This window comes from Hylobates moloch, unplaced genomic scaffold (assembly GCF_009828535.3).
Source record: "Hylobates moloch isolate HMO894 unplaced genomic scaffold, HMol_V3 SCAFFOLD_13, whole genome shotgun sequence".
NCBI classification, from domain to species: Eukaryota; Metazoa; Chordata; class Mammalia; order Primates; family Hylobatidae; genus Hylobates; species Hylobates moloch.
In genome coordinates, this window is record NW_026652288.1 from 58,840,810 (window position 1) to 58,857,358 (window position 16,549).

At 36.9% G+C, this 16,549-nt stretch overlaps 1 protein-coding gene across 5 annotated transcripts in view; it reads left to right on the forward strand.

The window, feature by feature from the left end:
• The window catches only part of TMEM117 (transmembrane protein 117), a 566,844-nt gene that overhangs the window by 534,774 nt on the left and 15,521 nt on the right, over positions 1 to 16,549 (forward strand). For 4 of the 5 annotated variants that reach the window (XM_032173767.2, XM_058426715.1, XM_058426716.1 and 1 more), the window contains one exon: positions 13,681 to 13,810. In XM_032173767.2, the coding sequence (XP_032029658.1) occupies positions 13,681 to 13,810 (130 nt within the window). Of the gene's footprint in view, positions 1 to 3,987; positions 4,095 to 13,680; positions 13,811 to 16,549 lie in introns of those variants that run through there. The other variant, XM_058426718.1, reaches the window with a different exon arrangement.

Consider the following 16,549-nt stretch of genomic DNA (forward strand, 5'->3'; position numbering starts at 1 on the left):
AGTGCGATCTTGGCTCACTGCAACCTCTGCCTCCCAGGTTCAAGTGATTCACCATCCTCAGCCTCCCAAGTAGCTGGGACTACAAGTGTGCGCCACCATGCCCAGCTGTGGTTTAATGAAAGACACAAACGAAAACAACGGTTAGACCAAGACAGTAATGTAAGGTCATTTAGTGCCAAGACAAGCTTAATTACTTGCCGTCATGCAAAAACACTCATGGGACTGGACAGACCTAGGTTTGGCTTTTAGTCTTCTATTTATAGCTGTATTACAGTGGGTAAGGCAGGTGCCTTCTGTGAGCCACAGTGTTTCCAATTGCAAAATGAGAAAAATAAAACCTGCCCTGTAGTATCATTTTTAAAATAGAACAAAGAAATATATGTAAAAGGCTGCACCTAGTACAGAATCTACTTCATGTGGGAGATCATTGAATAGTGGTCATTGTTAGAACAGTGCATCAATTACAGTAACCAGCTAGAAGGGTGGCAAGCAAAATATTTTAATCATATTAGTAAAGGAAGATGTATTTCCTTTCATTTAAGTAACTTTAAAGGACATCGCTTTATTTTAGATTATTGCATGAGCAACCTATTGATCATAATATATAATTGTCAGTAAGGGCATGATTAATCATAAACTACTGACTTGAAAAAGAAAAATCATTAATTAGGATAATTATTATTCTTTCTCATTGTATATAATTGAGGCTTAGGAAGTAAAATTGAAAAAAAATCTTTCACTGATCCTGAGTTAATTAGCATACCTTGCAGGTATTTACATTAAAATACCCAAATGTTCTTCCTATGTTTTGTTGTAAAAGAAGAAGAGATTTGAAGAGCTTTCCATTTCAGGCTAAGGCTAATTGAAAGGCAGATGATACATGATTGGTTGAGGTACTTGTTTTGAGTGTGTAGTTGTTCGAGTGAATTTTTCATTTGAAGATATATATAGTATTAAAAGTCCAGGAATCTCTGAGTTGGGAATTAGGGGCAGAGAGCAGTCAACAAATCATATATTTGTAAAATAATTTAGAACCTTCTTCAGAGAACTGATTTCTGAATAGTCTGTCACCTAAATAATTTCATAATGATGCTGATTTGCCAGCTTCTCCTCCAGCAAGAGGCAATAATTCAAGTGTATCTGGGTTTATATGGGGAAAAACATATTAATTGATTTATGCATATAACATTGCAGATATCCGTAAAGCAAAGCCTTTGGCAACTGGCAAATGTAATAATTTCATATTTACCTATGGCTCACCAAGTACAATCCACTGCTTGAAGGCAAAACTTTATGTTTTATGTTTAGTTTTTACGATTGCTTCCATATAGTCTCTCTGTGCATTAAAAGTCCATTTTCAGAACCATGGGTTTACCAATTTTTATGAGTAAAAATTTTATGAGATATTATACTGAGGTAACATAAAATTATTTTCTGATAATTTTTACCACCTTGAGAACTCCACTGTTACTTTGTTTCCATATATGCCTAAGGATATCATTTGTAATACTTTTAAATATGACACATTTCATTAGAAATATGATAGATTGCAGAGATATTATATAAAGCTTCAACCTCATGATAACATTACAGATTAGTTTTTAATGTTGGTTACATTGACAATTCTATTTAAAATCAAATATAAAGAAGGATATTTAATAAAATGAGTAATGATTTTTATATTTATAGGCAATGTGTCATCTTCTGATCATAATTATGAGCAAAAAGAATTAATCGTTTAAGTGAAGGGCTTCTTGTAACACAGCAACTTAAACACTCCATTGATATACAAATAAGGGAGACTTAAGATAAAATAGTTTGTTAGGTTTCTATGCCAAAAAATGTTATTGTTAACCCATATAGATCTTCTTGTGTTTTTGCACTGCCTTAAGTCATATATGTAATATAAAAGTTTTACCGTTTAATGATATGCACAGCCGCAGTATGTTGGGAGTACAAATCTTAACCGTCACATAAGTTCCGAAGAAACATAAAAGCTGTGTCTTTTTAGCAAGCTGTGAAGTTTGATAGCCATCACTAGTGGGCTCTAAATCATCTCAAAAGCCATTCTGTTTTTCCATGCAGTGATATAGGAATTTGACATCAGAGTCCCTAAACATGATGAAAAATATCCTCAGGTGAGAAAAGCGAAGTGCAAAGTAGTTAGGGAGATAGTATTCATTACTAGAAATATGATAAGTTTAGAGCCAAATCTATGCATTGGCAGCAAAAATTCTAAGATGGCCATAAACCATCTAGAGTTAAATGCATATCTCAGCCTGCATATTTTGTAGGCCTTGTCAATGACTCGCAGGATAAACATAGGACCACTTCCATTCCTTCACTTTGCAATGTGTGTTAGACAGGATTCCCTTCCCAGGTGCTCCAGGTAGCAAAAAGTTCTGAGAAAATATTATTTCAAGATCAGCTGCAACATACCACTGAAAGTCAACCTTTCATAACAGATATAATTTAGCATCAAACAGAAGGACATATTGGCATGATAATTGGGCTTAAAGTGGGTAGATAATTGCAATATTAGGCCTGATGGGGGAAAATGTCATGAAAAATCTTACTATGGTAAACAAAAGAAGTCTTTTCAATCAGACTGTCCTGGGTACAAATCCTTTTGGTATCAATTGTGCAGCATTGGACAAGCTATTTAACTGCTCTCTGAGCCTCAGTTTACTCCCATGTAAATTAAGAAAAATCCTACCTACCATATATATTTGCATGTGGTTTACAATAGATTAAATATATCAAATGCCTGGCACAGAGCAAATTCATGACAAATGTTTGTTTGCTTAGTCTGAATTGAATATGAAAATACAGTCAATCTCCTATATAGGATTGTCTTTTTTTATTATTATTATTATTATTATTATTATTATTATACTTTAAGTTCTAGGGTACATGTGTACAACATGCAGGTTTGTTACATATGGATACATGTGCCATGTTGGCGTGCTGCGAAGAGTCCTCAGTAATGTGAAGGGAAATGTATTGGAATATAGTTTGGGGGCTACTGATTGAATTTCATCTGGTCTCTACCAGTAATCTGTTGGATGATATGGGAGGATTCCTGTAACCTCATTGACTGTCATTGTCTGTAACTGTAAAAGGAAGAGTTTAATTTGATTCTTTATTTATCAATGTTATTTTATATTCTTTGAGAATAGATGCTTTGCATCTAGTGAGCATTGAATAACTGTTGAATTAGTTCAATAATAGTGTGATGCCGTCCTATGGGGAACTTGAGTATATCATTGGGAACTTCTGTGAGAAATGTAGATGTCACATTCACTCTATTCATGCTATGTGGAATCTATAAAACAGATTTGCTGTAGCCACCTCAGGCTTTGAATGGATTGTGTCAGTATAAAGAAAGATAGGCAACTGCTAACAAGCATGTAAGGTTCTTTACCCCAGCATGTGGACTTGTTTTCCAAAAAGACCCTGAGGATGATAGAATATCTCTCCCATAGGTGTCCAACAAGGAAAGTAATGTATTTTAGACTTTTCTTGGCCATTGACCTCTGGACTAACAATAGTTTCAGAAAATTTTTCACTTCACTGAGGGAATAATTCTCCAACAACAAAATGTATTTTATTCTTTCCTTCCCTCTAACCTGGTCCAGTGTATCTTGTTTTCCTAGTCTTTCCTATCTTACATGAGGGTGGATAATTTTTCTCTAGAGCTCAGAGGATGAACACTCTTGACCTAACACTCATTGAAGAAAGGCATGGAAAGCCTGCCAGTTCAAACCCATTGCTCTAAAGGTTTTACTTTCTGTTACATATTATCATTGGGTGGTCCATAGGGTCAGAGATGGAGGTTGTTTCAGAACCTGAAGTCTTTACTAAAAAAGATGAAAACGGAAAGAAACCACACTGGGTACAGAGCAGTGAGGATCCAGCCTATTGTTTCCAAAAGCCTGCTACATTCAAGACACAGTGAACTTAACCCAGTTTTGTTTTGTTTTTTAGAAGAACAGCCATCTTGACTTCACAAAGAGTGATGGTCAGAATATTTAACTACTGATACAGCAGCGGTACTGACCAAAGAGAATAAATACTGCCCAATCAGAATGGACACCTGCTGTAAACAACCAGTGTATCCATATTGGTGCACACTGGCTTTTAACATTTGCCCTTGCAAAAACTACTGAAAATATTAAAAGGGAATCTCACATGTCAGAGTCCTCTGTTCTACCAAAATTCAACTTATTTTATGCTAACAAAATTATTTGAAACTAATCTAATCATAGTCTCTCTCCAGTTACTGCCTCTTCACCCTACTCTGACTAAAGCAAAGCTCTCATTAGAGTTCTGTATTTATTTCCTCTACTTCTCACCTCCCATTTTCTCTTGTACCAACTCCAGTCAGGCCCTTGTCCCCCATGTCAGCTTCCTCAGGAGCTCAAAGGTCTTATCAATATCAACAACCCCCATATTGCCAAATCTGATGGTTAATATTCAGTCTTTTTATTACTTAAACCTTCAGGGGCATTTGACACAAGTCGATCATGCCTTCCCTTTTGAAACACTTTTTTACCTGGCTTCTAGGACACCACTTTCTCTTGTTCTTCTTCTAACACATGCCATTTCTTTTCAGTTTTCTTTACAGGATTCTCTTCCAGCTTATAAATGAGGGAGTGCCTCAGTCAGTCCCTGGCCTCTTCTCTTGGTTTTGTATGCTCCCTTTCTAAATGATTTTATCCAATTCTGTGGCCTTAGATCAATAGACTGGTGAGTCCACATCTATATCTCCAGCCTTGTGCTCTCCCCGAAGATTCCCAACTGCCTACATAATATACCTCCACTTGGATGTCTAATAAGCCCTTCCATATTAGCATATTCTGAGCTCTCTGGATTTCTTACCCACTTATCTATTTTCTGCAAGTGTATTGGTTCCCCAATGTCTCCCTTCTCAGCAAATGCTATTACCATTTACCAGTTGCCCCAGCCATTCAGAAATTCAGTTGGTGATGCCTTCAAAATACACCTTGATCTGACCACCTGGCCACCATTATTTAAATTGCTGTCATTTCACACCTAAACTACTGCAACAGTCTCCTAATAGATTTTTACCCCTCCTACAGTCAGTTTATAACTGTCCACATCACTCACGCTCCCATGACCATTGTTACCTTGCTGTGTCTTCAATACAATCGTCTCATTTCCTCTTCAGGGCCTTTGTACTTGCTCTTTCCTCTAGATGATATTATCCTCCTCCAGAGATTCTCAGGGCTTCCCCTTTCATATCAGTCAGTACTCCACGCAAAGGTCATCCTCAGATAAGTTTTCTTTTTAATAATTAAAATAGAAGCCACACCCAACTCACTATTCTCCATCCTCTTTCTCTACTTTATTTGCTTCAGAGCATTTATCACTATTTGACATCACATTATCTTGCTATTTTCTGATTGGTCTGTCTCCCCAAATAGAATATAAGCTCCATAAGACATTCCAGAAAAAATATATAATCATAGAACTAAAACCATTGTGAAGAACTCTAGAGGTCATTCACCTCTACCCACCATCTAATATTTAGATCAATCTTGTACTCTCTCCATTATTTGTAAAGTGAATATTTTTATATTGAATCACATTTTCCCACTGATCTCCATCATCATTATTTTTTCATGGAGAAAAATGACCTCAATATTAAATAAAAATGTTACTAAGGACAATAATACCTACTCTTGACAGTATGCAATTAATTTTCCTATATAGCCCATAGAAGAAATTAGTCATTCAGACAATTGAATGTGACCATTCCTGGCAGCATGTGTGGAGCCAGAACAGATACTGGAGCAGTGACATTTTGTACCAAATATGCAAATATAATAAAGCACCAAATAAGTAGGAGCTATGTGCTATTGAACTGTAGCCAGAGCCTGAACAAGAATACAAATATGTTGTCTAATAACTTTGTTCCACTAGATTTCATTCATTCCTTATTGGAGGAACACTCATTTGAGTAAGAAATATGCCAATTTATATAGTTAACTTTCATTCTTCTTAAGAACCGCTAACTAGATCAAGTTGTTTGATAACTGATGAAGATGATCCAAGATGACTTATCATTGAGTGTGTTTCTTTAGACTTTACACTAACTTTAGTTATCAGCAACTCTTCAGAGCCAGTTACTTGTACCCCCTTTCCCCTTTTATTGGTGTCTTTAAGATGTTAAGCATTCTTTCCTGTATACTGGTTAACTATATTTGCCTAGTGAGGGAGTACTGATTTTCCATTATTCCTAGATGCCACATGATACATTTCTATTAGTTGTAAACACTTATAAGACTGACTTACTTATATTTTGTCCTTCATCACATCAGTCTGCCAGGGCAGGACATCTTTAAATGAGGCCCAGTGCATTTCATCAGACATGTTTCTACATTGGCACTTAAAGGAATGATGTTTTCAAGGTGTCTAGGTGTAATGAAGTTTGTTTTAAAAACCCGCTGCTATCTGGCCTAGAGCCTCAAGGCAAGGCCTCTGAAAAGTAACAGACTATGCTTACTTTTCAGGCCTCTTCTGGGCTTGATTTATTTGCTTTTTCTATAGGCACTAAACTATTACTTATATTTCATTTATATATGTTGACTTAAGAATTTTCCAGAAAACTTCATATTGGCCTTTGCAAGTAAGAAAAATTATTGATGAATAAAAGACATTAAACAATCCTTAAAATAGATCCTTAGGATAATTAAATTGTTTGAGCAACAACAATTTTGAGAGTTCATTGGTATTTTAGAATACACAAAAACACATAAAAAAGTGAAGTTTTTAACAACATTTCAAGTAAGGGTTTACAGTTTGACTTGGATCTGTTTTAATGATGAATGAGGTCTGCCATCTTTACTACTTGTTGAAAAAAGCCTACTTGAACCAGAAAGTCTAGATTTTTCTCCACAGATTTTAAGTTCTTTAAATAGCGTAAGTTCCTCCTGAGAGAAAACTCCAAAGAGTTATAGAATTAATTTGCCCTTGAAGGGAAAAACAACAGTGAATATTAAGAGAAAATGAGAATACAACATATGAGAAAAGGGGAGTTGTCAAAGGACATCTAGGAAGCAACCTCCTGCAATGTCTCTATTGTTCATCCTTCAGATTTACAGCAGGGCATCTCTTAACATTCAGCCTTGCCTTAATGCTCTTCCTGCTGTCATCGCTGTGTGGAATGATCCCCTGACCTTTAAAATCACATGTTGGTTTACATTCTCTTTCCTTGTTCTCTCACTTGGTTAGACATATCTCATGAACTTCTTTGTATTTACATGATGACTAAAAGGGTGAATTGGATCAACCCAACAAACATTTTTAACCAACTCTCCAAACATTTACTGCCTCTTCTCACAGTATTTACAATGACTTCCACTCTCTCTAATTGTCCACTCCTTTCCTCTGTGATCAACGATAAATGGCTCAATCTTTGTTTCACTCTCTGTATAATTCCAGTACACCTAGTTTATAGGGAAAAAATAAGACAACCAATTATTAATAATAATTAATGTAAGATTGATGTATAATGTTTATTTACAAAAACAAGTATTTATTGTGTTGTTTCTGTTTACTTATATCCATCCTGGGTTTCCATTTACGTGAAACCACGAAGAGATTCTTTTTTTTTTTTTTTTTTTTTTTGAGACAGAGTCTCACTGTGTTGCCCAGGCTGGAGTGCAGTAGTGCAATCTCGGCTGACTGCAACCTCTGCCTCCTGGGTTCAAGCGATTCTCCTACATCAGCCTCCCAAGTAGCTGGGACTACAGGCATGAGCCACCACGCCTGGCTAATTTTTGTATTTTTAGTAGAGATGGGGTTCCGTCATATTGGCCAGGGTGGTCTTGAACTCCTGAACTCAAGTGATCCATCTGCCTTGGCCTCCCAAAGTGCTGGGATTACAGGTGGGGATTGTTATAGATCTTTAACCTTCAGAGAGCTCCATTCATCAATTCAACAAATATTTGAGTTCTTCCTATATACTGAGCATTATTTCAGCCATAGAAAATACAGCAGAGAACAAAACAGAAAGAAATTCCTCTAAGCTCCCTGGAGCTTACATTAATAAACAAATAAATAAGCAAAATCTACTATATGTCAACGTTTCCAAGGATTTATTCAGCCAAGTGATACTAGGGCAACTTTGCCAAATTAGAAGAAATACAGTGTTGCTGAAAGAAATCAGGCACTCAAGTTTCTTAATAAGAAACAAAAATAATCACCCAAAGCCTGAGTACAATTCTTCAGGCCACGACTGCTCACTGTCATCTGAAATTCGGTTGCTAGGACACTGCTAAGCATAGCAAAGCTAAGGACACTTTACAAGCTGGGGAAATTTTGGTAGAATGATGTTATGATATTCATAGATCTAAATTCAGTTATGAAATATGGGGGATAGAGATTAACATAGAAAGAAATAAATATATCTGTAACGTTGAATTTTGATATCATTCAAGCTTAATAATCTAATGCCTATAAAGAGAAGATATACAAATTATTACATTGAAGAACTGTTGGTATTTTATAGTAACATTTAAGAATTTATAGCTTTTCACTAAAATCTAATCTAATCTATCTCTTAATTTCCTCATAAATCAAGTGGCTAATTTTAGCCTAGAAAATACAACTTTTGTTCTGATACTCTGGCTTTAGTTTTGCAGGGTAGATAGAGTAATCAGTATCATTACATTTTTATCCTCTAACGCTTCTCTAAATAGAAATGAGGTCTCTTCATTTGATTTGGGAAATTGAACGCCAGTCAGGGAATTCAAAACAGTGTTGGTTTCAAGCTTCAGTTCCCCTGAATAGTACCAAATTATTTTCCTTGACCCTGAGGCATGGGTCTCAATGAGAAAACATAGGGAAATTATGAATCCAAGGTATCCTGAGACGATCTTGCCTGCATATTTAACATTGAACTGAAATTTTGTGTCTAATGTGACTCATGAATAATAGGGATCAGTAACTGATTTTCATTGCTATAGGCAAAAGTAAACCATCCATATATGTAAAAAATAAGATTAGATATATATTATGACACTGTCCTTTTATTTTTATATGGGGAATACACTCATATGAATAAAAATTAACTGTTCATCATATATGAAGCAAGATGCAAACTTGGAAGTCTCTTCACACTGTGTACATTACCTTCAACTGATGAGAACTGGAGTAGCGTAATACCTTGTACCTAAGTAATTCTCACATCAGTGAACCACAAATCTGATAGACCTCTGCAGTTATTGTAAGATTTAATAGCAGAGAATGATAAGAAAGCTTTGAATTACTAAACACTGATAACACTTCTCAAAGAACAAAATAAATGAATATTTCATAATATACAATCCCAGGATTAGCCTCTCTACCATGGGCTTTGTAGCTGAACACCTCTTGCCTCGTCATTCCCTTAATTCAACATTTTTATTTTGTGTTCAAAATATATATTTTACATTTATGTAGAAGGAAAGAAAGCCATGACTCTCATAACACTTCTATACAATCTGTATATAAAACTGGCTATACATCCATAGTTATGATGCCAAGAGAATCTCAGTGTTTGCTATGAATCACCCATTAGTCAAATCTCTCCACTCATCAGAGTCTGATTAGAAGTCAACTATCCCTGGGGCAGTTGTTTCTTGAAGAAAATGTTAAAGTTGGTCTTCTTGTTTACATCCGGGTAGTATGAATCAAATGACATCCCTGTGACGAAAAAGAAAGAAAGAAAGAAAATAGTTTAAAGCCTCTCATGGAACTGGCTTTTGGTGATGACGCCTTCAGTGATTCTCAATTAGAACACATAGAGCAGGTACAAATAATTCCAGTTCTGAATTAAAAGCAGGAAGTGATGTCACTTTCCATAGTTAAAGGCAGCATGACCTAGCAGAAAGTATGTATTCTTTGGAGCCAGATAAAACCTCAGCTCTGCTGCATGGCACCTATGTCACTTTGAACAAGTGACAGCTTCCCTGAGGCAGATGTTCACATCTGCAGGTGGATGTGTTAATTAGCTTGATTGTGGTTATCATTTTATAATGTATGCATATATCAAGACATCACATTGTGACCTTAAATATATGTAATTTTTATTTGTCAATTATACTTCAGTAAAAAATGGGCTAATAATAGCAAGTAGGATGGTTTTGTATGTAAGTATATACATGAATATACAGCCTAGGATGATAATAGAACATTGCAGGTGTTCCATAATTTATAACCCAAATGTCCACAGATTTCCTCTGCCATCGCTTACACATGCTGCTGGCTCTCCCTCCCACCTGCATAGCAGCAGTGTCTCCCTCACACTGTTAAAGTCTTTCTTTGACACACAGTGTGACCCACATTGCACAAGAAACCAGTAAGCTCCTGTTCTTCTGTCTTCATGAAGCCAATGCTTACATGTCTCTGAGGGAGGTGCCCTTCTCAACAGCCCTGTTCCAGGCGCCCTCTGGGAGGACTGTGCTGCGGCCCAAGTCCTGGTCAAAGGCCCCAGGGGGCCAGCGCTCTGCAATGGATAAGGGCAGAAAGGAGAACACGGCTTTCTTCGTTTTTCTCCTGGACCTTGAAACAGCCAGTGTGTGACCCTCCTGGAAACATACCTATCCACTTCCTTTGCTTCACTGTCAGGATAAACTTGACCTTGAAATTATGCCAGGAAATCAACCATTTTTGTTGGACATTCACCTGTCTTTCACCTCTATCTCCAGCAATGTGCTAATGTTATCTCATCCTCCCAGGGAGCTTGTGAGGCTGACATATTTAACACTGATTTATAGATGAAGAGACTGGAACCTAGATAGATTCAGAACACCATCCCCACTCTCTGTGCTTTCTACCTCCTTTAAATATCTGAGGTTTCACCAGCCTAGGATGTCCATTTCCTTTTTTTTTTTTTTTTTTCCGAGATGGAGTCTCACTCTGTCACCCAGGCTGGAGTACAGTGGTGCGATCTCGGCTCACTGCAACCTCCGTCTCCCAGGTTCAAGCAATTCTCCTGCCTCAGCCTCCAGAGTAGCTGGGATTATAGACACGTGCCACCACACCTGGCTAATTTTTGTATTTTCGGTAGAGATGGGGTTTCACCATGTTAGCCAGGCTGGTCTCAAACTCCTGATCTCAGGTAATCTGCCCACCTCTGTCTCCCAAAGTGCTGGGATTACAGGGGTGAGCCAACACGCCTGGCCAGGATGTCCATTTTCTATTAAATGCGCACTACATGTTCTGCAAAATGTTAGCAATTATCATTATTACTTTTCTGCTCCAAGTCAAATTAGGACAGAGTTTACACTCACTCAAGAATGATGAGTCTGAAGAGGTATCTAGAGTAGGAATTGAAATGTAAAAATCAGAGTAGTAGAGAGAGAGAATAGAGGCAAGGTCTTAAGAGATTAAGTAAAAGAGGTTTGGAAAAACAAAATCGTGATTATGAAAAGTAAAATAGAAAGTATGGATATGAAAGACTTTATGAATGAGTCATCATCTATTTTATTTATCTTCTTTTAAAAAATTCTTACATGGCACCAGCTGCTTCTGTCACACTTCACACCCCCAGATCCACACTACCTTCTCTGAGCCCTTTCTTTAAAAAAAGAAAAAAAAAGTAAAGTAATCTTCCAGATAAAAAATAAGACTTGTTCTTCCCCCTCTTTCCTTTACCCTCCATTTCCATAACTTATCTTTCTCTGTGAAAGTACAGGTGGGAAATAATCAAGGAACTATTTGTGTGTGTGTGTGTGTGTGTGTGTGTGTGTGTGTGTGTGTGTGTGTATGAGATTTTGATCATAGTCTACAAGACATCTCTAGAGATTGCTTTCAAACTAAAACCAACTTCATACCCAATAGAAAACTTTAGTTTCATTGAAGGAAAAGCTAAATGGGAGCATTTGAAAGTGTCTTGCTAAAAAGAAGATGGTTCTGAATACCCTTGCCCAATTACTACCAAGAAATCTTCTCTTCCTTAAACCCAGAAATAAAAAGAGAAGTGCTCTATTGGTAGTGCTTTGTGTCATTTATCCAGGGCAAGTGAAAGATATTCTGATTATCAGTCATTTTCTTTGTCAAGCATAATTTTTCATGAGTTATATTTTAGCAAAATACTAAATTCAATGTCAATTATTATTATTATTATTATTATTATTATTATTGCAAATGTCTTCCAAGCAACATAGAACAAAGGTGGCATTAGTGGAAAATAAATAAAAGGGAAATGCATGTTAACCTCAACAATAGTTCACATGTGTTATCACCGATGCATCTTCTACTAATATTTTAGATCAAAATATGCCAAATTAATTCAGCTCTGGTGCGTTGGGTTTTATGAACTTCCCAAATTACATGTCTATTTGCTGCTGATGTCTGAAAGACAAGTGGAGGTGAGACCAACAAGAGATTTACATGTACACTGATAGAAAGGGATAATGTTGCATCGTTCTGTTTTACTTCTTATATATTTATTTATTTTTAGCAGCTTGAAATGATCCATAGATCCGGAAACTGGTAGACATTGCAGGCTTTCCTGGTTACTGCCACTCACAACTATCTTCTTCAAGGCCCATTCTCTCTTAACCAGAACTCCCAACAGAGAGGACAGTGGAATGGACATGGAAACCTCTAAAAAGTTTAGGCACTATATTACTAGCACATCCCTCTCAGCTGCATATATAAAAGTCTCAAATAGACTTAATTTCTTTATATTGATGTAATAGATTAAAATCTCAAATTAATATTTTGTTTCTGACTTTTTCATATTCAAATTCTTTAAAGAATATTAACTAAATATAGGACTGATTATTTGGTGATTATTTAGAAGTTACAAGTGAAAATGTGTATACTAATATCTGTGGATCTATCGCAAATGTTTCTTCAACTTTTGTGTATTCTTTCTTCACATGCTAGTTTTGAACTTTAATTTGGTGCCTCTATCTGAAAACCAAGAGGAGGTGAGACACCTAAAAATAGCCTCATTTGCATCTGTTTCCCTTCCTTTGGAGAAGGAGGGTTGGCCCACCCAGTTTTGCCTTGACACCCAGGGAATAACTAATGACAATTTGGGAGTTAATTCACTGTTGGTCTGTCATGCTACCATGTCAGGTCTTCCATTATTTGGCTCAAACTGATGCTGAATTGCAAGAGAGCAGGACAGGAGCCTGTCATTTTTACATTCCGGACGGTTGCCAGCAGACATGATTAATAAAAGTCACTTGATATGAATCAAAGAACTTGGTTAAGTGAATCAGATCCTCTTTACTTTGTCTTCTTACAGAAAACATGCTATAAGGTTCATATTTTTTTAAAGTCATGAAACAAAATATAACAAATTTACCCCATATTTATTAAATATGGATCACTTCCTTCCTAAAAACATTTAAGTTCAGTTCTCCAGAATGAAAGAGATAAACATGTATAGATGCAAATCAATTCTGTATTGGTTTCTTATTACCACATTAAAAAGAAAATCTGAAGATATAAGTTACGACTTAATTTTGATTTTGAATGCATACTGCTACCTAATGTACATAAAATAACCATCACAGAATGAAACTGATATATCCAACAGCTGGCTGCATTTAAATGATTTTAAAATAAGTGCTTATAAAAAGTCAATTTTTGGTGTTTTGCTGCTTAGGAATGAAACGGATCACAAATATGTTTTTATTTGATTTTCTCTGACAGGACTGGGAATTCCCACATTTCATGGGAGATGTTGATGTAAATCTCCCTGGTTTGCACACCCCTCACATGCAGTTCAAGATTCCTTTCTTCCAGAAGATCTTCAAGGAGGAATATCGTATTCACATAACAGGTGTGTTATATCTTTGAACAAAATTTGATTATCTTCGTACATTGGTTAGGGTAATGCTAGTTGCTGTAAAAAGCAAGCCATAATATTTGAGAGGCATAAATACAATGTTATTTCTCATTCACTTAACAGCGCAAGGTGGTTTTCAGATCAACAGGGGGCTCTGTACTATCATTCTGGGACCTAAGTTACTGGTGGCTTTGACAATTTCAGTGTTAGCATCCAGCAGGCAGATGGAAATAAAGACAATGGGGAAAGTGATTAAGAAGGCTTGTCTGTTCCTTAACCTCTGGGGCTTGGAAAAGAAATACGTCACCTTTCCTCGTGTTCCATTGATGATAACTGGTACATAGCCCTACTTAGAGTCACGGACAGCAAGGAAATATAGTCCTTAGCTGAGCAGCCACTTCTGGTGTCAGATCTAGTATTCTAGTATAGGATTATCAAAGAGGGAAGACAAATCTTTGGTGTAGACAGCCATTTCTGCCATACTCCATATACCACTCTACCTTGACCTTGTTCATTGGATGGGTTTATTTTTCACCACATAGAACTCAGTATCTATTTTCAATGTTATATTCTTTATGCTCTTGTTCTTCATTTGTTGCTGAAATTAAAACAATGGTATCCTAGAACCCCAATCAGAACATATGCCTTTAGGGAGTTAGGCCACTTCTCATTTGATTTTCTAAAAACCTACTTCTGTGGCAAAGCTCAGGTTCGTCTTAAGTGATTCTCTTGTGGATCTTCAGATTATTTTATTTTTAGATATTTTCTGCTTTTGAAATGGCTAAAATATGATTTATTATAATATCCTTTCATGACATATCAGTCATTCTCATCTAAAAAGGGCTTCCCAGAGCTACGTTTTATGTCTCTCTTTCTTTATGACAAGAAGCAGACAGCTGAATGATCACAGATAAAGGATGGCATTAGTTCCAAAGCTGTTCAAATGCAGGTAATGAATGTGTGTCTGTTTTAAGGACAATAGCCTAGGATCCCACACCTGCTATAATAAAATCTGCTGAAGAAATCTGTGCTTACACTACCGTCTGTGCTGCCAAATAAAAATAGTCTGAGCCCAGAAAACATTAACATGAGTACTGCAAAAAACCTTTGCTTCCCAGCTAGGAGGCTGTTTTTTTGCTTTGAGCATGAGGCGACCTTCCTAGATTGGAGAATGAGCTCATGAATAGGGAAGATGCAGCAGGTTTCTTTTCCTATTCAGAATGAATGAGGCCCATCTATTAAATTCACTGGGTAAATCAATCAATTTGAGTTCAGGTCACATAGTCTGATTTCAGAGTCCCCACTTAATCTCTGCAGCATGCTACCCTCTTGGACTTCTAAAACAGCTATCACACACATGGCATCATCATATCCCTTTGGGGGGGCTTTTGCGTAGACCATCTGTTCTCGCTACCAGCTCTTGTCCCAGGCCATCATTGCACTAATATTGTCTCTGACTATCAGAATGCCTTGTCAAAAATATCCTGCTTAAGTACAGAACTTCAGGTTAAAAAAGGAAAAAAAAAATGGAGAGCCTGTTGGTAAGAGAAAAAATGAGCTGCTAAAAATATTTAATTTAGGATTATTTTGTATAACTTTATCATTTACATTGTCATTTATAGATGGTACAGATTTCAGATTTGTGGTGTCCAGAGTTTACACAATGCGGAATACTCTGTTTAAGAAGATGAATATAAAATTACATCTCAAAATTATATTCAGTGCCTCGGAAGGGGGCTATGCATGCAGAGTCCCTAAAGCTTCAGTGTTATTAACTTTGAGGTAAAGCCTACTGTGCATTTAGATAGAAGCAGATACATGACTTCCATTTGAACTAAAACCCTTTTCCCACCAAGAATTATTTTCTGAAAACCTAAAAGGATGAAAGACTAGTTAAACTTTTGTAGCAGAGACTGCGTATTAATCTGGTTTGCCCGAAAGTGGTAATGTAATTAAGGCTTTGGTGCAGTGTTTGCCATAGGATGCTGATGGCCAAGTCATCAGGGAACTTTATAAATACACAGATTGTTGGGCTTCATTACTAATGTTTTGATCCAGTAGGTCTGGGTGAGGGCCAGAGAATCGAACTTTGGAAAAGCTCCCCCAACTGATGTTGATAATTGGGGATGTCTCCTTTCTGATTGAGAGACCACAGATGAGATCAGAGCGTCTCCCTGAAATGCGCCATGCAAACAATTGGGTGTCTGGACTTGCCAAAAAGGCTTTTGAAGATTCTGGAGCTTAAATTCAAAATATTAATAAAATAAGGGGCTGAACGTGGTGGCTTGCACCTATAGTCCTGGCACTTTGGGAGGCCAAGTCAGGAGGATCACTTGAACCTAGGAGTTTGAGACCAGCCTGGGCAACACAGGGAAACCTCATCTCTAAAAAAAAAATAGAAAGAAAGGAAGAAAGAGGAGGGAGGGAAGAAAGGAAGGAGGGAGGGAGGGAAGGAAGAAAGGAAGGAAGGAAGGAAGTTAGCTTGGCATGATGGCACACACCTGTGGTCCTAGCCACTTGGGAGGCTGAGGTGGGAGGATTTCTTGAGCCCAGGAAGTCAAGGCTGCAGTGACCCCTGATGGCACCACTGTACTCCATCCTGGGCAACAGAGCCAAATCCTGTCTCAAAAAATAAACTAAAATAGGGTAGGTGAGGACTTTGGAGTAAAGGGCTCCCCCATAAACAAATTAAATCCAATTTGTGGTAAACCCAGTTTGTTCACATGCATCCAC